This window comes from Scyliorhinus canicula, chromosome 15 (genome assembly GCF_902713615.1).
Source record: "Scyliorhinus canicula chromosome 15, sScyCan1.1, whole genome shotgun sequence".
NCBI classification, from domain to species: Eukaryota; Metazoa; Chordata; class Chondrichthyes; order Carcharhiniformes; family Scyliorhinidae; genus Scyliorhinus; species Scyliorhinus canicula.
The window spans coordinates 102,997,133-103,024,782 of record NC_052160.1 but is presented as its reverse complement, the minus strand read 5'-3'; the positions used below and the strand labels follow the sequence as shown (position 1 = coordinate 103,024,782).

Sequence of the window (27,650 nt, the reverse complement as noted above, 5' to 3'; positions counted from 1 at the left end):
TCAGATTTGGAATGCTGCAGCCTGCGCGTCTGTGGGTGACAAATAAGGACCGGCACCACTACTTCGAGTCCCCGGAGGAGGCGTGGGCCTTTGTACAGGCGGAGAAGCTGGACTCAAACTAGGGTCTGGGGACACACTATGGCCGTTGCTGTTTTCGCTGTTGCTGTTCTTCAATTTTGACAGGTGTTATTTTTATGCTGGTTTTCTTTTTGCTCTGTTTCCGGGTGGGTTTGTCTGTTGGGTATGGGTGTGGGGTATGTGGGGAACGTTGGGGGTATGTGCTTTATATGTTCTCTTCTGTACGGGGCTGGGGGTTGGGGTGAAACTGGATTTTGAGGAGCTGCGTCAGAAGGGTGGGGTGTGGCAGTGTGAAAGCGCGGGCTTTCCTCTGGATGTCCGCGCTGCGGGGCAGGGGGGGCGGAGCTGGAGGTGGGGGTGTGGCCTTCATTGGTTTTCTTTCCCCCGCTGAAGCGGTGCCAAGGAGGTGTGGCAAGAGGGGGATGACCCCATGCCGGGAGGAGATGGGTTTTGGCGGGAGCTGCCAGGTCAGCAGAAGTCAGCTGACTCACGGAAGTACCATGGAGGGTGCGTCGCGGCTAGGAGGGGTCCTAGCCTGGGGGGGTGGGGGGGGGGGGGGGGGGGGTGGGGGGTGGGGGGGGGGGGGTGGGGGGGGGGGGGATACCGGGTTGCTGCTGGAATGGCCAGGAAGGAGCTGGTGTGGGCCGGGGTGGTAGAGGAGAGGCGTTATCGCCATGGGGAACGGGTCAGGCGGGGCAAGCTGGCCTGGGGCGAGCAGTCGATAAGCTATGGCTAGCCGGCGGGGGAGAGGGGCAGGTTGCCCTCTGATCCGGCTGATTACCTGGAACGTGAGGGGGCTGAATGGGCCGGTTAAGAGAACTAGGGTATTTTCTCATCTGAAGGGGCTGAAGGCAGACGTGGCTATGCTCCAGGAGACCCACTTGAAGGTGGCGGACCAGGTTCGTCTGAGGAAGGGGTGGGTGGGGCAGGTTTTTCACTCAGGATTGGACGCGAAGAAGCGGGGGGGGTGGCGATTCTGGTGGGGAAGAGGGTGGCGTCGAGGCGGCTGAGGTGGTGTCGGACAAGGAGGGCAGATATATTATGGTGAAGGGTAGGCTGCAGGGAGAGAAGGTGGTGCTGGTTAATGTATATGCCCCGAATTGGGATGATGCTGTCTTCATGAGGCGCTTGTTGGGCCGCATTCAGGACCTGGAGGCGGGGGGCCTGATCATGGGGGGAGACTTTAACACAGTGCTGGATCCCCCACTGGACCGGTCCAGTTCAAGGACGGGTAGGAGACCGGCAGCAGCCAAAGTGCTGAGGGGGTTTATGAACCAGATAGGAGGGGTGGATCCCTGGAGGTTTGGGAGGCCGAGAGCGCGGGAGTATTCCTTTTTCTCCCATGTCCATAGGGTCTATTCCCGAATAGATTTTTTCGTCCTGAGCAGGGGATTGATCCCGAAGGTGCAGCATGCAGAGTATTCGGCCATAGCGATTTCAGACCATGCTCCGCACTGGGTTGATCTGGAGATAGGGGAGGTGCGAGACCAGCGCCCGCTCTGGCGCCTGGATGTGGGGATGCTGGCTGATGAAGAGGTGTGTAGGAGGGTCCGGGGAAGTATTGAGGGGTATCTGGATACCAACGACACGGGGGAGGTCCGGGTGGGGATGGTCTGGGAGGCTCTGAAAGCAGTGATCCGGGGGGAGCTGATCCCCATCCGGGCCCATAGGGAAAGGAGGGAGAGGAAGGAGAGGGAGAGACTGGTGAGGGAGCTCCTGGATGTGGACAGGAGATACGCGGAGGCATCGGAGGAGGGGTTGCTGGGGGAACGGCGTAGTTTGCAGGCCAAATTTGACTTGTTGACCACCGGAAAGGCGGAGACACAGTGGAGGAGGTCGCAGGGCGCGGTATACGAGTATGGGGAGAAGGCGAGCAGGATGTTGGCGCATCAGCTCCGCAGGCGGGATGCGGCTAGGGAAATTGGTGGAGTGACGGATAGGGGTGGGAATGTAGTGCAGAAGGGGACAGAAGTAAATGGGGTCTTTAGGGACTTCTACGAGGAACTGTACCGGTCAGAACCTCCGATGGGGAGAGGGGGGGATGGAGAGCTTCATGAACAGGCTATGTTTCCCAAGGGTTCAAGAGGAGCTGGTAGAGGGGCTGGGGGCGCCGATAAGAGTTGGAGGAGCTAGTCAGGGGGATTGGACAAATGCAGTCAGGTAAGGCGCCGGGGCCGGACGGGATCCCGGTGGAATTTTATAAAAAGTATGCGGATCTGGTGGGCCCCCTGTTGGTGCGAGCCTTCAATGAGGCATGGGAGGGGGGGGCTTTGCCCCCGACGATGTCGCGGGCACTGATCTCTCCGATCCTGAAGCGGGATAAGGACCCCCTTGCAGTGTGGATCATACAGGCCTATCTCGCTCCTCAATGTTGACGCTAAGTTGCTGGCGAAGATCCTGGCCACCAGGATAGAGGACTGTGTGCCAGGGGTGATACACGAGGATCAGACAGGATTTGTCAAGGGACGGCAGCTCAACACGAATGTGCGGAGACTGCTAAATGTTATTATGATGCCGGCAGTGGAGGGGGAGGCTGAGATAGTGGTGGCGCTGGATGCGGAGAAAGCGTTTGATAGAGTTGAGTGGGGGTACCTGTGGGAGGTGCTGGAGTGGTTCGGATTCGGGGAGGGATTCATCAAATGGGTGAGGCTGCTCTACGCGGCTCCGATGACAAGTGTAGTTACCAATGGAAGGAGATCGGAGTACTTTAGACTCTACCGTGGGACCAGGCAGGGGTGCCCCCTGTCCCCCTTGCTCTTTGCACTGCCGATTGAACCTTTGACTATGGCGTTGAGGGAGTCAGGGAGATGGAGGGGTCTGGTGCAGGGTGGGGAGGAACATCGTGTATCGCTGTATGCGGACGACCTGCTGTTGTATGTGGCGGATCCAGAGGGGGGAATGCCGGGGTGATGGAGCCGTTAGCGGAATTTGGGGGCTTCTCGGGCTATAAGTTAAATTTAGGCAAGAGTGAGGTATTTGTAGTACACCCGGGTGATCAGGAGGAGGGAATTGGGAGACTCCTATTTAAGAGGGCAGTGAAGAGTTTCAGATACCTGGGGGTGCAGGTGGCCAGGAGTTGGGGGACTCTCCATAAGCTTAATTTTACCAGGCTGGTGGAGCAGATGGAGGAGGAATTTAAAAGGTGGGACATGGTGCCGCTATCGTTGGCGGGTAGAGTGCAGGTCCGTCAAAATGACGGTTCTCCCGAGGTTCTTGTTCCTTTTTCAATGTTTGCCCATCTTTATCCCTAGGGCCTTTTATAGAAGGGTGACTAGCAGCATCATGAGCTTTGTTTGGGCACATGGGACCCCAAGGGTGAAGAGAGTCTTCTTGGAGCGGGGTAGAGATGGGGGGGGGGCTGGCGTTACCCAATCTCTCGGGGTATTATTGGGCGGCCAATGTGTCGATGGTGCGCAAGTGGTTAATGGAGGGGAGGGGGCAGCATGGAAACGGATGGAGAGGGCGTCCTGTGGAGATACAAGCCTGAGGGCCCTGGTAACGGCGCCGTGGCCACTCCCTCCTACGAGATATACCACGAGTCTGGTGGTGGCGGCTACCCTCAAGATTTGGGGGCAGTGGAGGCGACATAGGGGAGAAGTGGGGGGCTCGATGGAGGCTCCGTTAAGGGGGAACCATAGGCTCGTCCCGGGGAACATTGATGGGGGATTTCAGGGTTGGCACAGAGCGGGCATCAGACAGCTGAGGGACCTGTTTATTGATGGGAGGTTTGCGAGTCTGGGGGAGTTGGAGGAGAAATTTGGGCTCCCCCCGGGGAACATGTTCAGGTAGCTGCAGGTAAAGGCATTTGCTAGGCGGCAGGTGGAGGGATTCCCTTCGCTTCTCGCGAGGGGGGTGAGCGACAGGGTGCTTTCGGGGGTCTGGGTCGGAGAGGGGAAGATATCTGATATCTACAAGGTTACGCAGGAGGCGGAGGAGGCGTCAGTAGAGGAGCTGAAAGCTAAGTGGGAGGGGGAACTGGGGGAACAGATCGAAGACGGGACATGGGCTGATGCTCTGGAGAGGGTTAATTCTTCCTCCTCGTGTGCGCGGCTTAGCCTCATCCAATTCAAGGTGCTGCATAGGGCCCACATGACTGGGACGAGGATGAGTAGGTTCTTTGGGGGTGAAGACAGGTGTGTCAGGTGCTCGGGGAGTCCAGCGAACCATGCCCATATGTTCTGGGCATGCCCGGCACTGGAGGAGTTCTGGAAGGGAGTGGCGAGGACGGTGTCGAGGGTGGTGGGATCCAGGGTCAAGCCAGGATGGGGACTCACGATTTTTGGGGTTGGGGTGGAGCCGGGAGTGCAGGAGGCGAAAGAGGCCGGTGTGCTGGCCTTTGCGTCCCTAGTAGCCTGGCGAAGGATCTTGCTACAATGGAAGGATGCGAGGCCCCCAAGCGTGGAGACCTGGATCAATGACATGGCGGGTTTCATTAAGCTAGAGAAGGTCAAATTCGCCCTGAGAGGGTCGGTACAAGGGTTCTTTAGGCGGTGGCAACCTTTTCTCGAGTTTCTGGCTCAACGATAGGGTACAGGGACAGTAGCAGCAGCAACCCGGGGGGGGGGGGGGGGGGGGGGGGGAGGGATGTGATACATGCGTCGATACGGTCTGGGGGTGTCACAGTTATTGTGGGTTATTTTGTTGCATTTCATTGTTTGTCGTTATGTTTTATATTTTCTGTAAACAATTCCAATAAAAATTATATTAAAAAAAGACACTTAATTGTATGTAAATAGTATGGCAGTTTCAGGCACAAGTGCTTAAACACAAATATCCAAATGTTGATGACCAAATTGTCATTTTAGGAATAAAATGTTGTTTGTCTCACTACTGAAATACATTGAATGACGTGAACTAAACTCAGCACAAAAAATCAAGTCTTGTCCATATCGGTCCAAGCACCCTTTTAACAGCATTAGTTACACCTCGTCAAATTCTCAGAATAGCTCAACAAGCCCTGGCCAGAGAAACCCACTTCATCAGCACCCCATCCACCAGCTTAAACGTTCAATCCCTCCACCACCGATGAGGCACAGTGGCAGCAGTGTGTACTGTATACAGGATATACTCCAAAAACTCACCAAGCCACCATCAACAGCAACTCCCAAACCTGCAGCCTCTACCACTGAGAAGGACATGGACAGGAGACTCATGGGAACACCACCACATGCAGGTTTCTTGCGAACTCACCATCTGGACTTGAAACTGTATCATTCCCTCACTGTCATTTGGTCAACAACCTGGAACTATCTCACCAACAGCACTATGTACCTACACCAAACTGCAGTGATTCTTGAATGCAGCTCACCATCACTTTCAAAGCCAATTGGGGATTGGCAATTATAACTTTTCCAGCACTGCATCTGAAGGAATCAAAAAACGTAACAAGTATGAAGTTTCATTCCTTCAGATTATAACTGCTGAAGATTTTTGTAAAATCAAAGAATTGGTGTTCTCCCTTCCATGTCGATATTTCTCTTGATTCTTCTTTCCCGACCAGATTTGTTTCACTCACTTTCATTTACACTTTCTTCCAAGTCCTTATTCTGTTAATTTCACAATACTTAAATCCGATTGGTTGGAGAGAGGCATGCTGCATGCCCTCTTCATTCAGATTCCAGATTCCGGTGTTCCTCACTGCATTATCAGCTCTCACTTTCATCAACTAGTCACACAGAAAATATAAACACAAATGTGTAAGTCTAACATTTTATATAGTTTGGATCTTCGTCATAAAAATCAATTTATGATGCAAGACTAACTTCTGACATATGGCATAACTGAAATTATGAATTAATATTTCAGCCTTTTCCTGCACCATGTAATCAAGAAGAGATGAGAAAATATACTCTAATGCTTTGTCATACCTCAGATATTGACAAATGACTTAAGTAGAACTGACTGTCCTCCCTTAAGACCAGTGAAATATAGAACATAGAACATAGAACGATACAGCGCAGTACAGGCCCTTCGGCCCACGATGTTGCACCGACATGGGAAGTCAAAAACTAAAGGCCATCTAACCTACACTATGCCATTATCATCCATATGCTTATCCAATAAACTTTTAAATGCCCTCAATGTTGGCGAGGTCACTACTGTTGCAGGTAGGGCATTCCACGGCCTCACCAATCTTTGCGTAAAAAACCTACCTCTGACGTCTGTCCTATATCTATTACCCCTCAATTTAAGGCTATGTCCCCTCATGCTAGCCACCTCCATCCGCGGGAGAAGGCTCTCACTGTCCACCCTATCTAACCCTCTGATCATTTTGTATGCCTCTATTAAGTCACCTCTTAACCTTCTTCTCTCTAACGAGAACAACCTCAAGTCCATCAGCCTTTCCTCATAAGATTTTCCCTCCATACCAGGCAACATCCTGGTAAATCTCCTCTGCACCCGTTCCAAAGCTTCCACGTCCTTCCTATAATGAGGCGACCAGAACTGTACGCAATACTCCAAATGCGGCCGTACCAGAGTTTTGTACAGCTGCAACATGACCTCATGGCTCCGGAACTCAATCCCTCTACCAATAAAGGCCAACACACCATAGGCCTTCTTCACAACCCTATCAACCTGGGTGGCAACTTTCAGGGATCTATGTACATGGACACCGAGATCCCTCTGCTCATCCACACTGCCAAGAATTTTACCATTAGCCAAATATTCCGCATTCCTGTTTTTCTTTCCAAAGTGAATCACCTCACACTTCTCTACATTAAACTCCATTTGCCACCTCTCAGCCCAGCTCTGCAGCTTATCTATGTCCCTCTGTAACCTGCAACATCCTTCCACACGGTCTACAACTCCACCAACTTTAGTGTCGTCTGCAAATTTACTCACCCAACCTTCTGTGCCCTCCTCTAGGTCATTTATAAAAATGACAAACAGCAACGGCCCCAGAACAGATCCTTGTGGTACGCCACTCGTAACTGAACTCCATTCTGAACATTTGCCATCAACCACCACCCTCTGTCGTCTTTCAACTAGCCAATTTCTGATCCACATCTCTAAATCACCCTCGATCCCCAGCCTATGTACAGCTTAAATGACTAAGTAGTTGAATCACAAACTACAAAGTGCATTTGGTGGCATTTTAGAACACCTTCAGGAGGTACACTCCTAGTCCCTCCCTTCAGCAAGGTCTCAGAAGCCCTCACATTATCAGCATGAACTTTCGGCAACATTTCACTCAAGGCACAGAAAACAAAAATTTAACAGAGAAAATGCACTGTTTCAGCAAGTTCTGGTTCTTCATCAGTTGTTTCTGTATTAAAATCCCAGCACATTGGTGCAACACAATACAATACCATAAATAGGTGTCTGGTGTAGATGGATGAACTACAGAGTGACAACCAAAATAAATTTAGGTAGCTACAGCTTCAACAGAATCAAAATGTTAATATTCAAGGAACTATAGAAAAACTAAAAAAAAAAATCTAATTAACGTTCCATAAAAAGGTCCCAGAACTTTAGATTTCAAAAATAAAGCAATGAAATTTAAAACAACTGCAGATTCAACCAGTTACAAGGAAATTTCTGATCTTGGCAAACAGCTTTTATTCAATTCAACTTTCATTTCAAGTTGTCCAGTTAAATCATGCAAGATTTAAAATTAAGAGGATTTATAAGGGTTCAAAACGCACTTTCAGCGTGTGATAAACATTTTATGGAGTTCCTGGTGATCAAATGCTAGAAAAATTACATATCCGGTAAATAAGCCAACATTTATCAGGTTAAATTAAACATGAATAAAATTCTTAATGAAGTGCACCTCAAAACATTGCGAACAAGCCTTAGAGAGTTCAGTGACAGGAATTAGTAACATTGCAGTCAAGCAGAAAATAAACACAAATACATTTGTGTCAAGAAATTTAGCAAATGGGACTCTTTAAATGTCCAGCTCTATTGCAAGAGATATCACAGCCTCACAGTGGATGCAGCGAAAAATGACCTAAAGACATCCCACAGCAAAATACCAAAAAAGTGTTTTTGCGTTAGTGGGTAGTGAAAAACACCGACCTCTAGGTCTGTGTTCGGATTTAAGCACTTTCTCAAAAATAGCTTAAGAGTATGAAGCCAAGTTAAACCAGTCTTAACCAGGTTGCTATCAAGCACAACCTACAAGTTTTTCCAATTAGTTTAGGGGTCACAAAGATAACTGGTACAACTATGTGCAGAAGTACAGCAGAGGATGCATAATCTAAATTGCTGAAGCAAAGCACAACTTAACTCTGCTATTCCTTATCTGGCAGTACCAGGCATGGATACTTTGTATCTTCCAAAAAAAAAAGACATCTATAAATGACATCTAGTTCAGATTATATTCCTCACCTTAAATTAATAAAATAACAAAAATCACACTATAACCAATTTTGGCACATCTTCACCAGTGAAATGCCACATGTTGCAAACTGATGCAAGTCTCATTTTGCAACAAAGATCCTGGAATGTGCCATTATACCAACTTGTCGATTGGGAGTAATTCCTCCAATATGGTTTGGTTCAAAATATTAACAAAGCCACAATACTCTTTGAACTAATTAGATTAATAATTTTTCAAACAATTTTGCCTCTATAATCATACTTTGGAAACACCTTTACTAAATATGTCTGTAGGAAAATATTCATATTTTACGCACAATCAAAACCTTGTGCATAGATTTCATGACAGATACAAAGCATCTCTGCTGATATCAGCATTATATATTAGAGGTCACAGCTCAAATTTAACAAAACATTTCTCAGTAACTCCTCAATAACGTAACGTTCATTGCCACAAATATAGTGATTAAAGGCGTCACACAACAGGACAGTCAGAATATAACAGTGAAGACTGAAAACAGCAAGAAAAACAATGATTCTGATTTAATTTGCTTGTAGACTTCAATTGACATAGCTTACAATTAGAGATCCATAACAGGTTACACAGAAGAATATCTAATTCACACAGACCTAATTACAGCATGAGATTAAGGAACCAAGAATAACCAGTCTCCTCTGGTCTGTGACACATATTTTTGATTTACATACAATGTAAAGTACAGCTGATCACTTTCAACCGATGAGACAAAAAATTAATAATTCCTTGACGTAGTCAATATCATGATGTTTCAAAGTGCAGGCCGCGACCCACTGGTTGTCGGGGGCAGATGTCGGGAGGGTCGTGGGGCGATTGGGCGCAACGTTCTCGCAGTGGTCCTGATCACAGGAGAAGCACCCAACGTGGCTATTGATGTATTTATTGAAAATGGCAACCGCTGCAGTCTTTTAATTAAGACAGAAATGAGGCCGTGTGCAGTGCTCTGGCCAGAAGCAGCAGCAGTGAGCAGGTCACGAGCCTGGCATATTCACTTGACGCCAAGAGCCATGTATAGAACATAGAAAAATACAGCACAGAACAGGCCCTTCGGCCCACGATGTTGTGTCCTAGATCGAGAACAAATTAATCTACACCCCATCATTCTACCGTAATCCATGTACCTATTCAATAGCCGCTTGAAGGTCCCAATGTTTCCGACTCAACTACTTCCACAGGCAGTGCATTCCATGCCCCCACTACTCTCTGGGTAAAGAACCTACCCCTGGCATCCCCCCTATACCTTCCACTATTCTGTACGTGCTTTTGGTGGAGATATCGGTGCAGAAGAATTCAGCCAGTTCCTCTGTGCCGTCCTCATCTTTGTGATGACAGAAAATACAACCTCACACATGTAGGTCGTGGAGAGCTTCCATTTTCTAGCTACTGGCAAGCAAGGCAAGAGGACTGTGCAGATAAATTGTTTTCTTATAATTAGGCAAAGGTCAGAGACACAAATAGGCAGTGTATCTTCTGACCAAGATCTCACTACTAAATCTGCAGGGGAGAGCTGCCCAGCACAGTACACAGCAGTGCTAGTGTTACCTCTGTACAGAGTTTCAGGGGATCTTGTTAACAGCCCACAAAGAAAAAACTTAACTCGGGAACAAATCAGCATCAAGATGATTTCTTGAGTTATGGTTTGGCAATTGTGCCAATGCAAATAAAGATGCAAAGACCATGTGTGTTATAAGCAAGGAAGTACTGGTAAATGAAAAAGGTTGCAGATTTTGAAAACGTGCTGGGTGAAAAATTCCTTTTGAGGTTGAGACCCCAGAGTCAGTTAGTGTATTTTTTAATAAACATTTTATTGAGGTATTTTTGGTTTTACAACAAAATAAATAATGTACATGAATCTATAAACATAGTGCAAAAGCAGTCTCCCTCCCTTACACGTCCCACCTTTATTAGCCCCCTACTCTAAGCTAAACTAACCCCCCCCCCCCCCCCCCTTCTGCTGACGATTATTTTTTGCAAAGAAGTCGACGATCGGTTGTGGCAAACCCTAACATTGATCCTCTCATGGCGAACTTAATTTTCTCCAGACAGAGAAAGCTAGCCATGTCAGATGGCCAGGTCTCCGACTTCGGGGGCTTTGAGTCCCTCCAAGCTAGCAGTATCGGTCTCCGGGCTACCAGGGAAGCAAAGGCCAGAACGTCTGCCTCTTTCTCCTCCTGAATTCCAGGGTCTTCCGACATCCCGAAAATCGCCACCTCCGGACTCGGTGTCACCCTTGTTTTTAACACCGTGGACATGACAACTGAAAACCCCTGCCAAAATCCCCTAAGCTTTGGACATGTCCAGAACATGTGGACATGGTTCGCTGGCCATCCCGCACACTTTGCACACCTGTCTTCCACCCCAAAAGAATCTGCTCATCTGGACCACTGTCATGTGAGCCCAATGAACGACCTTGAATTGTATCAGGCTGAACCTGGCACATGTTGTCGACGCGTCGACTCTACTCAACGCATTCACCCATAGACCATCCTCTAACTCTCCTCCCAGCTCCTCCTCCCACTTGCGATTCAGCTCCTCCATCTGCATCCCTTCTGACACCATAAATTCCTTGTAATTCAGAGACGCTCCCTTCTCCAACCCAGCCTCTGGAAACTGCCCTGTCTCGAATCCCCCTTGGTGGTAGGAACGGGAAGGTTGAAACTTGTCTTCGTAAGAAGTCCCACACTTGCAGGTACCGGAATGTGTTTCCACTCGCCAATCTAAATTTCTCCTCCAGCGCCCTCAAACTCGGAATGCTTCCCTCTATAAACATATCCCCCATCCTCTCAATCCCTGCTCTCCACCATCTCCGGAACCGCCATCCATACCTTCTGGGGCAAACCGGTGATTATTATAGATTGGAGACCAAACCGATGCTCCATCTGCCTCCTCCATTGCCCCCAGAGTTTGATACATACAGAAGCAGGTCGTCTGCATAAAGCGAGACTCTGTCCTCTGTTTCCCCCCCCCGCCCAAGACCAGCCCCTCTCAGAGCAATTACCAGCGGCTTGAAAGCTAGCGCGAACAGAGGGGATGGGGGCATCCCTGTCTCGTCCCCTGGTGCAATCTAAAATAGTCCGATATTGGCCTATTCGTCCGTACGCTCGCCACAGGAGCCTGATACAGCAACCTGACCCAGTCAATAAAGCCCCGCCCAAATCCGAATCACCCCAGTACCTCCCACAGATATTCCGATTCTACCCGATCAAAGGCCTTCTCTACGTCCACTGTGACCACTACCTCTACCTCCCTACCTTCCGGGGGAATCATGATCACATTTAATAGCCTTCTTATATTGGCCACCAACAGCCTACCCTTAACAAACCCTGTCTGGTCCGCCCCAATAACGTCCGGAACACAATCCTCGATCCTGGCGGACAAAATTTTGGCCAGCAGTTTGGCATCCAGATTAAACACGGATATCGGCCTGTAGGACCCACACAGCTCAGGGTTCTTGTCCCGCTTAAGGATCAGCGAAATCGTGGACTGTGACATCGTCGGGGGCAGCACCCCTCTCTCCCTTGCCTCATTGAACGTCCTCATCAACAACGGTCCCAATATCCCAGAGAGCTTTTTACAGAACTCCACTGGGTACCCGTCTGGCCCCGGGGCTTTACTCGACTGCATGGCCTTCAGACCCTCCACTATCTCTTCCAACCCGATCGGGGTCCCCAGCCCTTCTACCAGCTCCCCGTCCACCTTTGGGAAATTCAGCTCCCCCCCTAAGAAGTGCCTCATCCCTTCCAGCCCCGTTGGGGGTTCCGACCCATAGAGCCTACTGTAAAAATCCTTAAACGCCTTATTCACCCCTGTTGAATCTCCAACCCGGTTCCCATCTCCATCATTTACTTTCCCTATCTCCCTAGCTGCCTCCCTCTTTCTAAGCTGCTGTGCTAGCATTCTCTCCATGTTCATAGATCGTCCCCCTCGCCTTCCTCAGCTGCTCCACCGCCCTCAGTGGTTAACAAACCGAACTCCGCCTGTAGCCTCCGCCGTTCCCTTAAAAGCCCAGCCTCTGGGGTCTCTGCATACCTCCTATCGATCTGTAGTATCTCCTTTGCCAGTCGGTCCATCTCTGCCCTGTTTACCTTCTCCCTGTGGGCCCTTATCGAGATCAGCTCCCCTCTAACCACTGCCTTCAGTGCTTCCCAGATCACCGCTGCCGAGATGTCCCCAGTGTCATTGACGTGCAGCTAGTTCTGAATACATTTCCTCAGCCGCTGGCACCCCCTTTCGTCAGCCAAAAGACCCACATCTAACCTTCAGTGCGGGCGCCGATTACGGTCTTTACTAACCTGCAGGTCAACCCAGTGTGGAGCATGGTCTGAGACTGTGATCGCCGAGTACCCAGTGTCCACCACCCTCATTAGTAAAGCCCTGTTCAGAATAAAAAAATCAATCCGAGAGTACACTTTATGCACGTGTAAACAGAAGGAGAACTCCTTCACTCGGCTGCCTAAATCTCCATGGGTCCACCCCCCCCTATCAGCTCTATGAACCCTTTTAGTTTCTTTGCCTTTGCTGGCACACTGCCCATTTTTGAGCTTGACCGGTCTAGGCCAGGGTCAATAACTGTGTTAAAGTCCCCTCCCATGACCAAATTGTGCGAGTCCAGGTCTGGTATCTTCCCCAGCATCCGCTTTATGAACTTCACATCGTCCCAGTTTGGCGCATACACAGTTACTAATACCACCTGCACCCCTGCAGTTTCCCACTGGCCATAATGTATCGACCTCCTGCTTCCGTAACTATTCTACCCGCCTCAAACACCACCCGCTTATTGATCAGGATCACAACCCCTCTAGTGTTTGAATTTAGTCCCAAGTGAAAGACCTGACTGACCCAGCCTTTCCTCAATCTAATCTGGTCAACTACTCCAATGTGCATCTCTTGCAGCATTACTACATCAGTCTTCAGTCCCCTCAGATGCGTGAACACGCATGCCCTCTTGACTGGCCCATTTAGCCCTCGTACATCCAGGTGATCAGCCTAGTTGGGGGGCTCATTGCCCCCCTCCCCTTCGCCGATCAGCCACCCCCTTTTTTGAGCCAGCCTCCAGCCCATACTCCGCACCTCCACCGGCCTGCCCCAGACAGCCTCCGCCCCAACCTCCTCTCTGTCCCTTAGCACAAGTCCTTCCCTCATCAGCAGAACATTCTCCCCCCCCCCAGTAACAACACAATATAATAAACCTAACATAGGCACACCCCCCACTATGTTTCCGTGAGCTAGCCTGCCCAGCTAGCTTGGTGGCCCCCAGCCCTGGCACCGAAAAGCCTCCCACCTATTGTTCCCTCCCCACCGCGCATACATACATATTCCAATGACAAACAATCCCAACACAATTGCCCGACAGAAAAAACAGGAAGAAAAAAAACCCTAATAAAGATCAAGTAAGAGATCCAAAATCTAAACAAGCACACCTCCATGCCCCAACAGTTCAAATGTAAGCCTTAAATTACTCAGATCTGCAACTGGCCCCAAATCAGTACAGAAGACATTACAGACAGCATCCACAAAACAAAAAACTAGAAACTTTTTTTTTTTTTAAAACATGAGCGTTGCAGTAAAGTTCAAAACTTCAGTCCACCGCCAGTCCTTTCCTTTTCGCGAAGTCCAGCCCGTCCTCAGGCGATTCGAAATAAAAGTGCTGTTCCTCGTACGTGACCAAGAGACGGGCCGGATACAGCTGTCCGAACTTCGCCTTTTACTTAAAAAGGGTCAACCTGATCTGATTAAAGCCCACTCTTCTCCTGGCCACCTCCGCACTCAGGTCTTGGTAGATCCGCAGGATCCCTTTTGCAGCTCAGTGTCCACTTGGCCCACTGTAAAATAAGCTCCTCCTTATCCAAATACCTATGGAATCTCACCACCATTACCCTCGGGGGGGGGGGGGGGGTTCTCCCATTCGTGCCTTCCTCACGAGTGCTCTGTGAGCTCTGTCCACCTCCAAGGGTCGGGAGAATTCCCCATCCCCCGGCAGCTTCTCAAACATGTCCGCGATGTATGCCCCGGCGTCTGCTCCTTCGGACTCCTCCGGGAGCACAACGATTCTCAAGTTCTGCTGGCGGGACCTATTCTCTATTCTCGGAGCTTTTTCTGCTGGTCTCTCAGCATCCCCACCTCCAACTCCACTGCAGTTTGATGTTCCTCCTGGTCAGCCAGCACCTTCTCTACTTTCTGGACCGCCTGATCTTGGGCATCCAATCTAAGCTCCATCCGCTCGATTGACTCTTTTAATCGGGTCCAAGCAGTCCCATTTCTGCTTAGCGAACCCGTCCTGAATAACTTGCATCAGCTGCTCCATTGATCACTGGGTTGCCGAGCCAGAGGTCCGGTCCTCCGCCATGCTTTCTCCCCCTGCAGCTTCAGCCCAAACCTTCTCCGTCTTTCTGTTTCTGCCTTTGCAAGCACTTCTAGTCCTCCTCTTTATGCACCCATGTGGGAAATCAGTACACAATTGCCTCTGTCATCAATTTTTCAATTCAATTCCGGTAGAAAATTGGGGGGGGGAAAAAGTCCGACCCGAGCAGGAGCCACCAAATGTGAGACTTACTCCTTCATAGCCGCCACCAGGAAGTCCCCCCAGAGTCAGTTGTTAACTTACAGCTGACTCCAAATGAAAACACTACGCTGCTCTAACTGACTGTAATGGCACGTTAAAAACACGCCAAACTCCAAGGAGGCTGTCAGCACTCTGGAGTTGCATCTCCCAGGAGTTTCCAGTGCTGAGTCAAACATTGTTGCTATTGCCCTTCATGACTTCCTACATGTGCAAGGTTGTATTCTCGGTCATCATAAAGTGAAGACGGCACAAACGGACTGGCTAAACTCTGCACCCGACATGCTCATTGCCCTCTTCCTCTTTGAACCTGATTGGAGTGAGATCGTGCGGACAAAACAGGCTCCGCTTTCAAATGTGTAGCGAAGGTCGGCTGGCATGCGTCATGACAATCAGCTGGTATGAGTCACAAAGGTTGGCTGTATGGGTCACGAAGGTTAGCTGGTTGGCAAAGTCAGTCGCGGGAAAAATGGTTTGGAAAAACACTGGTTATGGTAATCAAAATTTGTAAACTGTCACTTTTTGTACCGGAAAAATATCATTTTGCATACTTTAAGTGACCTGTTGATTTATAACAAACATATTAGTGGGAGACTAGAGGACTGGGAAATCTTTAGGGGGCGACAGAAAGCTACTTAAAAAGCTATAAAGAAGAGCAAGATAGAGTATGAGAGTAAACTTGCTTAGAATATAAAAACAGACAGTAAATGTTTTTACAAATATATAAAACAAAAAAAGAGTGGCTAAGGTAAATATTGGTCCTTTAGAGGATGAGAAGGGAGTTTTAATAATGGGAGATGAGGAAATGGCTGAGGAACTGAACAGGTTTTTTGGGTCGGTCTTCACAGTGGAAGACACAATTAACATGCCAGTGTCTGATAGAAATGAGGCTATGACAGGTGAGGACTTTGAGAGTATTGTTATCACTAAGGAGGTAGTGATGGGCAAGCTAATGGGGCTAAGTCTCCTGGCCCTGATGGAATGCATCCCAGAGTGTTAAAAGAGATGGCTAGGGAAATTGCAGATGCACTAGTGATGATTTACCAAAATTCACTAGACTCTGGGGTGGTCCCGGTGGATTGGAAATTAGCAAACGTGACACCACTGTTTAAAAAAGGAGGTAGGCAGAGAGCACGAAATTATAGGCCAGTGATCTTAACTTCAGTAGTAGGGAAGATGCTGAAATCTATCATAAAGGAAGAAATAGCAAGGCATCTGGATAGAAATTGTCCCATTGGGCAGACGCAGCATGGGTTCATAAAGGGCAGGTCGTGCCTAACTAATTTAGTGGAATTTTTTGAGGATATTACCAGTGCAGTAGATAACGGGGAGCCAATGGATGTGGTATATCTGGATTTCCAGAAAGCCTTTGACAAGGTGCCACACAAAAGGTTGCTGCATAAGATAAAGATGCATGGCAATAAGGGTAAAGTAGTAGCATGGAGAGAGGATTGGTTAATTAATAGAAAGCAAAGAGTGGGGATTAATGGGTGTTTCTCTGGTTGGCAATCAGTAGCTAGTGGTGTCCCTCAGGGATCCGCGTTGGGCCCACAATTGTTCACAATTTACATAGATGATTTGGAGTTGGGGACCAAGGGCAATGTGTGCAAGTTTGCAGATAACACTAAGATGAGTGGTGAAGCGAAAAGTGCAGAGGATACTGGAAGTCTGCAGAGGGATTTTGATAGGTTAAGTGAATGGGCTAGGGTCTGGCAGATGGAATATAATGTTGACAAATGTGAGGTTATCCATTTTGGTAGGAATAACAGCAAGCGGGATTATTATTCAAACGATAAAATATTAAAGCATGCTGCTGTGCAGAGAGACCTGGGTATGCTAGTGCACGAGTCACAGAAAGTTGGTTTACAGGTGCAACAGGTGATTAAGGCGGCAAATGGAATGTTGTCCTTCATTGCTAGAGGGATGGAGTTTAAGATTAGGGAGGTTGTGCTGCAATTGTATAAGGTGTTAGTGAGGCCACACCTGGAGTATTGTGTTCAGTTTTGGTCTCCTTACTTGAGAAAGGACGTACTAGCACTGGAGGGTGTGCAGGGGAGATTCACTATGTTAATCCCAGAGCTGAAGGGGTTGGATTACGAGGAGAGGTTGAGTAGTCTGGGACTGTACTCGTTGGAATTTAGAGGGATGAGGGGGGATCTTATAGAAACATTTAAAATTATGAAGGGAATAGATACGGGCAGGTTGTTTCCACTGGCGGGTCAAAGCAGAACTAGGGGACATAGCCTCAAAATAAGGGGAAGTAGATTAAGGACTGAGTTTAGGAGGAACTTCTTCACCCAAAGGGTTGTGAATCTATGGAATTCCTTGCCCAGTGAAGCAGTTGAGGCTCCTTCATTAAATGTGTTTAAGGTAAAGGTAGATAGTTTTTTGAAGAATAAAGGGATTAAGGGTTATGGTGTTCGGGGCGGAAAGTGTAGCTGAGTCCACAAAAGATCAGCCATGATCTCATTGAATGGCGGAGCAGGCTCGAGGGTCCAGATGGCCTACTCCTGCTCCTAGTTCTTATGTTCTTATTACAAATAAGCATACATTTCCTAGGATCTGCACGGTGGCACAGTGGTTAGCATTGCTGCCTACAGCACTGAGGACCTGGGTTCGATCCGGGCCCTGGGTCACTGTCACTGGGAGCATGTGGAGTTTGCACATGCTCCCAGTGTTTGCGTGCGCCCTACCCCCACAACCCAAAAAGATGTGCAGGGTAGATGCTTAGGACACACTAAGTTGCCGCTTAATCGGGAAAAAAATAATTGGGTACTCCAAATTTTTTTTTTTTAATTTTAAAAATAAGACCCATTTATTCCTACTCTGTCTTCTGTCCATCAGCCAGTCTTCTATGCACACTAATAAATTACCCCTAACCCCATGTGATCTAACCTTGTGCAAACCCCACACAGACAGTCACCCAGAATTGAACCAGAGTCGATGGCGCTGAGGCAGCAGTGCTAAACGCTGTCAGCATGCCAACTGTCCTGGAGGAGGGTGAACAGCTAGAAGTTGTGGTCCACATTGGTACCATTGACTGAGGTAGAAAGAGGAATGATGCTCGTTTGAAGATTCGGTGAGAATGGCCTCCTTCTGCACCTTAACAATTCTGTGATTCCATAATTCTTCAGCGCTGAAAACCTTTTATCTGAACACAAATAGTAGCATCGCCTGCTCCTCAGACAGAAGATTCCAGATACAAGTTTCACTCCAGGACCGGTGCCCATGAAACTGGGCTAACAATTCAGCAGAGGGTTCAGCAGTGTAGTACTTACGTAATATTGCCACCCATTGACTGAGACTTAAGAGGCTAGCAAGATGGATGCTATAACTGTTCCATGACAGAGTGTGAGGAATTGCACCCATCTATCTTAGCAAACATTCTTTTCTCAATCACAATCAAATATGGACTAAGTTAGTCAGTCATTTCATTGCTATTTGTGGGACATTAGTGCAATGTATCATAGAATCATAGAATTTACAGTGCAGAAGGAGGCCATCAGATGGAGTACAATGTTGACAAGTGTGAGGTCATCTATTTTGGCAGGAACAACAGAAAAAGGGGTTATTATTAAAATGATATTTTAAATGATATTATTTAAATGATAAAATATTAAAACATGCTGCTGTGCACGAGTTGCAAAAAGGTGGTTTACAGGTGCAACAGCTGATTATTGCTCGAGGAATGGAGTTTAAGACTGGGGGGTTACGCTGCAATTGTATAAGGTGTTAGTGAGGTCACACCTGTAGTGTGTTCACTTTTGGTCTCTTTACCCGAGAAAGGTACTGGCGCTGGAGGGTGTGCAGAGGAGATTCACTTGGTTAATCCAAGAGGGGGTTGGATTATGAGGAGAGGTTGAGTAGACTGGGACTGTACTTGTTGGAATTTAGAAGGATGAGGGGGAATCTTATAGAAAAAATTTAAAATTATGAAGGGAATAGATAGGATAGATGCGGGCAGGTTGTTTTCACTGGCGGGTGAAAGCAGAACTAGGGGGCATATCCTCAAAATACAGGGAAGTAGATTTAGGACTAAGTTTAGGGGGAACTTCTTCACCCAAAAGGTTGTGAATGTATGGAATTCCCTGCCCAGTGAAATAGATGAGGCTCCTTCATTAAATGTTTTCAAGATAAAGATAGTAGATTTTTTGAAGAATAAAGGGTTCTGGTGTTCAGGGGGGAAAGTGGAACTAAGTCCACAAAACATCAGCCATGATCTCATTGAATTGTGGAGCAGGCTCGAAGGGCCACATGGCCTACTCCTGCTCGTAGTTCTTATATCAGGCCCATCGAATCCACACCGGTCCTTGAAAGAGCACCCTATCTTTTGATTGAATGGCGGAGCAGACCTGAAGGGCCGAATGGCCTAATCCTGCTCCTATACCTTATGACCCTCATTCTAGTTTTCCAATGCCTTACAAAAAAAGGCCATCATACCATTTCACTTCCCAATTGCTTGTTGTACCTGCATCCTAACTTTGTCGTCTTGTACAAGTAAACCCTGACTCCTATGACCATTTACAAATTACACGCCTTTAAAAAGATTTTGCTTTTCTATTGATATGACCGAAGTGAGTAACCTCAACCCCCATTTGTTTATTCGATCACAGAACGTGGGCAATGACCATTTATTGCCCAATCCTAATTTCCCAAAATAGTAAGCTTCCTTCTTTAACCGTTGGCATCTATGTGGTGTAGGCACACTAAATGCTGTTAGGAAGGGAGTTCCAAAATTTTGACTCATCAACAGTGAAGGAACTGTGATATGGTTCCAAATCAGGTGGTGTTCCCACACATCTGCTGCCCTTGCCCTTCTAGGTGGTAGAGGTCACGGGTTTGGAAGATACTGTCAAAGGAGCCTGGGTGAGCTGCTGTATTGCACCTTGCAGGTGGTATGTACTGCTGCCACTGTGTCAAGAATGTTTGAACGGTGGTGCATGGAGTGCCAATCAAATGGAGAGTTTTGTCCCGGACAATCTTTTGTGTGGTACAATATTTAAAACAGCAAGGTTGATGCAAAATTTGAATTCAAAGCTATCCTGCTGGACAATGATAAGATCACTGTTCACCATATTTCACGCAAACGGACCCAAGGCCGCCACTTTCGATCATTAAAAGTACCCAGTCTACCTCAAATTTCCCAGAAAGCGTCAAATATTTAAACAACGGGTTAAACAAGCCATTTCATACTGCTGCCATAGTGGCTAGGCAAATGGTATTTTCCACCAACAAGATGTATGACGTCAATCCAAAAAGACATTCTGCTTACCACATAATTGAGCAATGTCATGTATAAACTTCCGGCCAGTGCGATACCAGCTATGTAGGCCATACATCCCAGAAACTGGCTGATCAAACAGAATGTTCCGTCAGTTGTCCATAATAAGCACAGCACAGACCAACCTCAATCAGCCCACACAAGCCCAAACAATATATATGTTAAATGCGATTCCATGATTCAGCAACACTTGAACAATCCTGAATGTGCTAAAAGCTGCACTAACTAATTGAAGTTAATCAGTCAAACTCTTAACGTGGCCAACATAGCTATAAATATATCTTATCATTCAGTGCACTTCTCGTTTGTGTAATTGCTGCGGTCAATGCCCAAATGCAGAAAAACCTGGACAATATCCAGACTTGGACTGACAAGTGGCAAGTAACATTCAAGCCACACAAGTACCCGGCAATGACCATCTCCAACAAGAGAATCTAACCATCGTCTCTTGACGTTCAATGGCATTAACATTGGCAAATATCCACCATCAATATCATGGAGGTTACCACTGACAACAAGCTGAACTGGACTAGCAATATAAATACTATGGCTACAAGAGCAGATCAGAGGCTACACATCATGCAGCAAGTAATTCACCTCCTGAGTCCCCAAAGCCCGCCTATCATTTACACGGCACAAGTCAGGATTATGATGAAATACTCCCTACTTGCCTGGATGAGTGTAGCTCGAACAACACTCAAAAGGCTAAACACCATCCAGGACAACAGCCTTCTTGATTGGTACCCCTTCCACAAACATTCCACCACCACCAACAGCTAGCAGCAGCAGTGTATACCATCTATAAGATGCATTGTAGGAATTCACCAAGACTCCTTAGTCAGCACCTTCCAAACCCATAACCACTAGCATCTAAAAGGACAAGGGCAGCAGATACCTGGGAACACCACCATCTGGAAGTTCCTTCCAAACCACTCACTATCGTGTCACTTGTTGAAATCTTGGAACTCCCTTCATAACAGCAATGTGTGCATACCCGCATCTCAAGGACTGCAGCAGTTCAATAAGGCAGTTCACCACCACCTTCACAAGGACAACTCGGAATGGGTAATAAATTCCGGCCTAGCTAATGACAACCACATCCCGTAAATGAATAAAATACAGTATAATGAAATGCGTACAATACAAAAGCATTACTCAAAAATGCAATGTATTTTTACCAAAAAATAACTGGGGAGTGGGGGAAAAAAAGAGAAGTTAAATATGTGTATTCATTAAGTTACTTATGATCAACATTACATAAAATACAACTTCTTCTTTAATATAGATATAGAGAAATACAGCACAGAACAGGCCCTTCGGCCCATGTTGTGCCGAACTTTTGTCCTAGGTTAATCATAGAATTTTGGACACTAAGGGCAATTCATCATGGCCAATCCACCCAACCTGCACATCTTTAGTCCCACAATTGTACTGCTTTCCCAATAGATGGATCTTATTTTCTACAAAACTTGCCAATAGGTAGGGAAATAATGTTCTAAGTTTAAATTCACAAACTTCAATAGATTTAAAGAATAAAAACTAAAGAGAACAATTTATAAATAAGTCTCAAAGTATCTTGCAAAATTAATCCTCCCTAATGCCCTACAATACTTTTTGAGCATATGCCAAAAAAATGCCAAAATGGTAACAATTTTCATGCTTATATTAAGATCAGCTACACACAAAGATGTTCGCATTTGCAGATGGTCACTTGTTCTAATACAGCACTATTAGTTGTTTAGTCCATGCAAAGCACTTCACTGGCACTGATTATTCTCTAATTGCACTTTATGCTTGCAGATGATACTCAGCAATGTTTACATACATGTCTGAAAACAATAGTTCTCTCATTCTGGATTGCTGCTGTCATGCAGCAGAGTACAACTTAATTAAATGTTCATAGAAAATGTGAAATGAAGGTCACTCCATACACAACTGATAAAATGGTAGACTTCAAAGCATGGCAAGTTTAACATACTGAAGGTTTTCTCCTATGGTAACCAGGAACCACAAAACAAAAACAGTTTTCATACATCACAGAACTCAAAAGATACAGCACACATAACAGATTTCAATCTGCAATGTGCACCCAGTACTGCCATTTCTAGCACCCGAGTAAAGGAAGCCTGTCTCGAGTTTCTCCCTCCACTCAACTAGCATATTCTTAAAAATACTTTATTTTCATATACGTCCTCATTCTTTCTCAGAATCCTGTGAAATTCCAGCAACAAATATGAATATATGCAAATCGGGATGTGAAAATCAACTCCGAGAAAGATCCATGACATTTTTGATTAGTTCGCATCACGACCTTTTGACTTGGTTTTGAGATTGTCAATATCCATGCTCAAGTCCTTGAAAATGCAATCTGTCCTACTGTAAATTGTTGCAAGTTCAAGTGCCAATATAGTGTGCTCGTAAACAGAGCATGTCAACTGTAACAGCGGCTAGTTACTGTAACAGATAACTTCCTCCACACTGGTGCAGAGGAAGCAACTACATTTACACTGCCGATAAAAGCCAAGGCAGATTTTGCACAAACACTAATTTTGTAACCATTACATTTTATATAAATACAAATAATCGAACATTGGTTGAAATCAGTGTGTGCGCTTAAAGGAATCTGGCAATAAATAATTAGAAAGCAGTTAAGGGCATTACCAGAATCTTCCCACATGCCCTCATACTGCACATTAAGGGTGTGATATTTGCATTATTAAATTTTGGCATTGGAACTCCTACCTCCCATTAACGCAAGCTATTTTCCCTTAAGGTCACCAGCTGTCATTACAGCTGATAAATTTAATTGCTTGCCTTTAAGCCATGTGACAATTTCAAAGAGATAGTTATGATGTAGTGGCAGGATTAAAATACCAAATCATGATTATATAGTGCCTTTAACATAATAAAATATCCCAGGATTTGGCATAGGAGCATTAGAAAACAAAATGCCACCAAGCCACAATAAAATAATTAGTCAGATGACTAAAGATTGGGTTAAGAGGTAGGTTTTAAGAAATGCCGCAAAGGAGGAAAAGTGAGAAAGGGAGACTGAGTGGTGTATGGAGAGAATTCCAGATCTAAGTGCCCAGGCAACTGAAGGCACGGTCAGCAGTGGTAGACCAATGATTAGGAAACCCATCTGGTTCACTAATGTCCTTTAGGGAAAGAAATCTGCCGTCCTTACATGGTCTGGCCTACATGTGGCTCCAGATCCACAGCAATGTGGCTGACTCTCAAATGCCCTCCGAAATAGAGAGCAGTTATTGATGGGCAATAAATGTTGGTGCTCACACCCTGTAAAGTGAAGAGGTCAAAAGCATGGCATTTTTACATGAAGTACCTGGCAAACTAACAAGAGTCAGCAAGGTTACACAGGTCTGCCACCCATAATCATAATATAAAAAATTATTGCAACTGCTCTACAAATGTACAGTTGTAAAGTTGAATCAAGCACCTTAACCACAACAGAAACTTGTTACTGTATTTTCCCCAATTCAAATAACATTATAGTAACAGTGGGTGAGAAAACAATCGTCTTTGCTCCTGCCAAGTGAAAGTTTTTTTTAAGTCGCACTTCGAGGAGAAACAACCACCGTTAATTTTAATCACATGGAATTAAACCTACATGTCATGGTGCAGTGTGTACAAAAAGGTAAACGCAAAAGTGCTCACTTTCTTTTGGGAGGGCGAACATTCTGAATATCAAATTCGTTTTGTTTTTTGTGGGAGGGAGGGGGTGGCACAGCGAGACTGACATTTGGCAAAAATAAATGAGCTCACATTCAAATCGACATGCGTTGTTTGAAACAAGACAATGGAGCCGTAAAGCGCGGCTCTTGTTCACCGGAGATTTAACATTGAACAGGGTTGCAAAACGCCCAATGACGCCCAGGGGGGTTTCCTGGTGCACCAGGTACTGCGCCCTGTGGAGTAATCCGTCCACCCATGCATGTCCTTCGCATCTGGAGGGCGTTTTAAATGAGCCTTTCACTGCAGGACCGAGTTGTCCTTTCTGGTGACTTTTGCCAATCAGGTTAGCGGGGAGGAGAGGGAGATGGAAGGAATGGAGATGGATGAGCGCAGGTACCGATAGCCGATGGGGAGGGGTGAAATGGGGACGAAGCGAATGCAACTCGTGTTCCACAAGGACAGAAGCAAAACACAGATCACAATTGGTCTCGGTGAAGGAAAGACAAGAGACGAAAAAAAGGTGATGGTGGGAGAGACCCCGCTCCTCCCCAATGTGCTCAAGCTAGCCCAGGACAACCGGCCGAACCGCTAACGCAAACAAACCAGCCGCCCTGGCGATGGGCACATCAGCTCCCTGGATGAAGTGATGGGTCAACGGGAGCTCCTGTTGCACCCATTAACTGGGAGTGAGTGGGTGGATGGTGGGGGCATATCAGCGCCCCCCTCCCTCTAGAGCCCTGGGGGGATGATTGGAGGGGTTGGTGAGCAGCCCGGCCTCCCCACGGCAGGTACCTGGTGCAGCGCCGTCAGCCCATCCACATTGGCGTAGTTGATGTCAGCGCCGCGGTCCAGCAGCCGCTTCACCTCCTCGGTGTCGCCGCTCGAGCAGGCGGCCAGGAACACGGCGCCGTCGTCGAACTTGACTCGGGTCTTCTTCTTCTTGAAGACGGGCGGCTCCAGGTCGGTCTCCGAGCCCAGCCAGCGCTTCAGCTGCTCGCCCCGCCGATGCTTGGCGTTATCCGCCCGCTTGCGATCGTCCGCCATCTTCCCACAGCACTCCGCTTCCCAAAACAATCCACACACCCCTTCCCCGCCCACCCAGCCACACACCGCACCAAAAAACTGCCGCCACCGCTGCCCGTCTAACTAACTCTACCCGCCCCACTCCCTCCCTCCGCGCTCATTGGGCACCGTCCTCCCACTCAGAACCAATAGGGCGGAGTCTGTCGCCGTCGCCGGTCGATTATTGGTCGAGGCTGCTGTCGGACAGCAGACTTCCCAGCCATTAAGTTAGGCTGCATTATTTACATTGGTTAAGGCTCGCGAGAGAGACGCGGGCACCAACCACAGCGCCACCTGGGTGCAGGAGGAGGCCGAGGCTGCAAATGAAGCCGAGGCGCAGGTGTGCAGTGAAAGGTTCATCATCCATCATGTGTTGTGCAGCAGCAACTGTTATAAACAGACCTGTTTATTTGTCTATCCTGTGCAATTCCTTTTCAGTCTTAAAATACCACATGTTGACTTTTTTTCACTTTTTAATTGACAATGTAACTTTTAATGATGTCATTGATTGTCCACAATCTTGCATAAGCAATATTATACTCTTTATCAGGCATCCATGATTGCAGTTATATATGTTTGATACTGGTATTTATCTGAAAAAGATCAGAATTTTAAAAAACGTTTTAATCCCAGAGCAGTTTACGACAATGTGCATAACCCCCAATTTTACAATCATGTTGCCCAACCCGTTTGCAGAAAATAAAATACAAAATATAGGTCCTGTAAAATTAAAGACACCTAATGTGATTATGCATTTGGTGTAACAGACTTAAGTCAATGGGGAATTGAATGAAACCCTTTGAGGTATAGTAACATTAAACATGAATGGGCATGCAATTACAAGCATTTTTTTAAAAAGTCCCAATCAAATGCAAAATTGCAGAAATGTTAAAAACTGAGATTAAATCTACAGAAAAATAAACATTTGAATCTGTAAACAAAATCAATATATCTTATTGTATAGGGTCTCATAAAATATTTTCTAGTGAAATACATTATTTTGTGAACCTGCTTACTACCAGTGAAAAAGGGGAATCAAAATATTTCAGTATGTAACAAAGTAATTAATTTATAATCTTGTGTGCAAGATTCTCAATCTTAAACGAGTGGCACTTTTTACAAGAGTGGCATTTTTCTAAGGAGTGCTCTTTAAATTATCTTACCTACGCATGATTTATTTTCATTCAGGTCTTTCCAAGATGACGCCAGAGCGAGGCGACTTCTTGCAAGCTGTGCCCAGCATGCCCTCTAATCCTATCTTTTACTCTCGTTCTATGCTTCTAAAACATCATTCTAACTGTAACATTATATTCTGCAGTCTCTCCTTCCTTCCCTATGTACGGTATGCATTGTTTGTACAGCATGCAAGAAACAATATTCACTGTATACCAATACATGTGACAATAATAAATCAAATCAAATCATATCACTTTTAGAGTTTAGAGAGAAATTGGTAGTTTCTCATGAATTAAACCCAGAAAGAAGAATAAGCAATTGATTAACAAATGGCAGCTGGATTGATGCCGGTTAAGCCAGTTAATGCTCCAATGTTTAATGTCTGTACATGATTCCAATCTATTGCTCTATGACTGGTTGTGTTCATCTTTGGCAACACACATCCACCTTTTCAGCCTGTTTATTGCTTTGCAAATTCTGTGTCCCAAAGATTTACTGTACCTACATGCAAAATAGTTATTGAACAAATTTCTGCATAGTTGACCAAATGCACTCATTGCACATGCCACAAATACTATTTGTCACAATCCAAAAGGAATTCTCACCCTAATTAATATAAATGTGTTCAAAAAGGTAGACAGTAATTTTTGAGTACTGTCTCCAACAAAGCCGTTTCTAAAAGCCACCAAACAGTACAGCAGTGTTCATCTGACTACACTTCATAACATGGGCTGGGCCTGAGTATCATTATAATTAATAATCTTTATTGTTACAAGTAGGCTTACATCAACACTGCAATGAAGTTACTGTAAAAAGCACCTAGTCGTCACATTCTGACGCAGCACGGTAGCATGGTGGTTAGCATAAATGCTTCACAGCTCCAGGGTCCCAGGTTCGATTCCCGGCTGGGTCACTGTCTGTGCGGAGTCTGCACGTCCTCCCCGTGTGTGCGTGGGTTTCCTCCGGGTGCTCCGGTTTCCTCCCACAGTCCAAAGATGTGCGGGTTAGGTGGATTAGCCATGCTAAATTGCCCTTAGTGTCCTAAAAAAAATAAGGTTAATGGGGGGGGGGGGGTTGTTGGGTTACTGGTATAGGGTGGATATGTTGGCTTGAGTAGGGTGATCATTGCTCGGCACAACATCGAGTGCCGAAGGGCCTGTTCTGTGCTGTACTGTTCTATGTTCTATGCCTGTTCAGATATACGAAGGGAGAATTCAGAATGTCCAAATTACCTAACAGCACGCCTTTCGGGACTTGTGGGAGGAAACCGGAACATCCGCTGATACAGGGAGAGCGTGCAGACTCCCAAGCCGGGAATCGAACATGGGGCCCTGGCGCTGTGAAGAACAAAGGTTGGGTCCAGATGAGATGTGAATGATGACATTAAAAAACTGTCTGAATGCAACATGCAAGGATAAATAAACACGTTAGGAAAGAAA

The 27,650-nt window shown here is 46.5% G+C and overlaps 1 protein-coding gene across 2 annotated transcripts in view; it reads right to left on the bottom strand.

Moving 5' to 3' along the window:
• Window positions 1-25,061, bottom strand: part of LOC119979063 (protein phosphatase 1 regulatory subunit 12A-like) — a 264,490-nt gene extending 239,429 nt beyond the window's left edge. For both annotated transcript variants that reach the window (XM_038821045.1, XM_038821046.1), the window contains exon 1: window positions 24,766-25,061. In XM_038821045.1, coding sequence (XP_038676973.1) covers window positions 24,766-25,017 — 252 coding nt within the window. In that variant the 5' untranslated portion in view covers window positions 25,018-25,061. The remainder of the gene's footprint in view (window positions 1-24,765) is intronic.
• Between the last annotated feature and the right edge of the window lie 2,589 nt (window positions 25,062-27,650).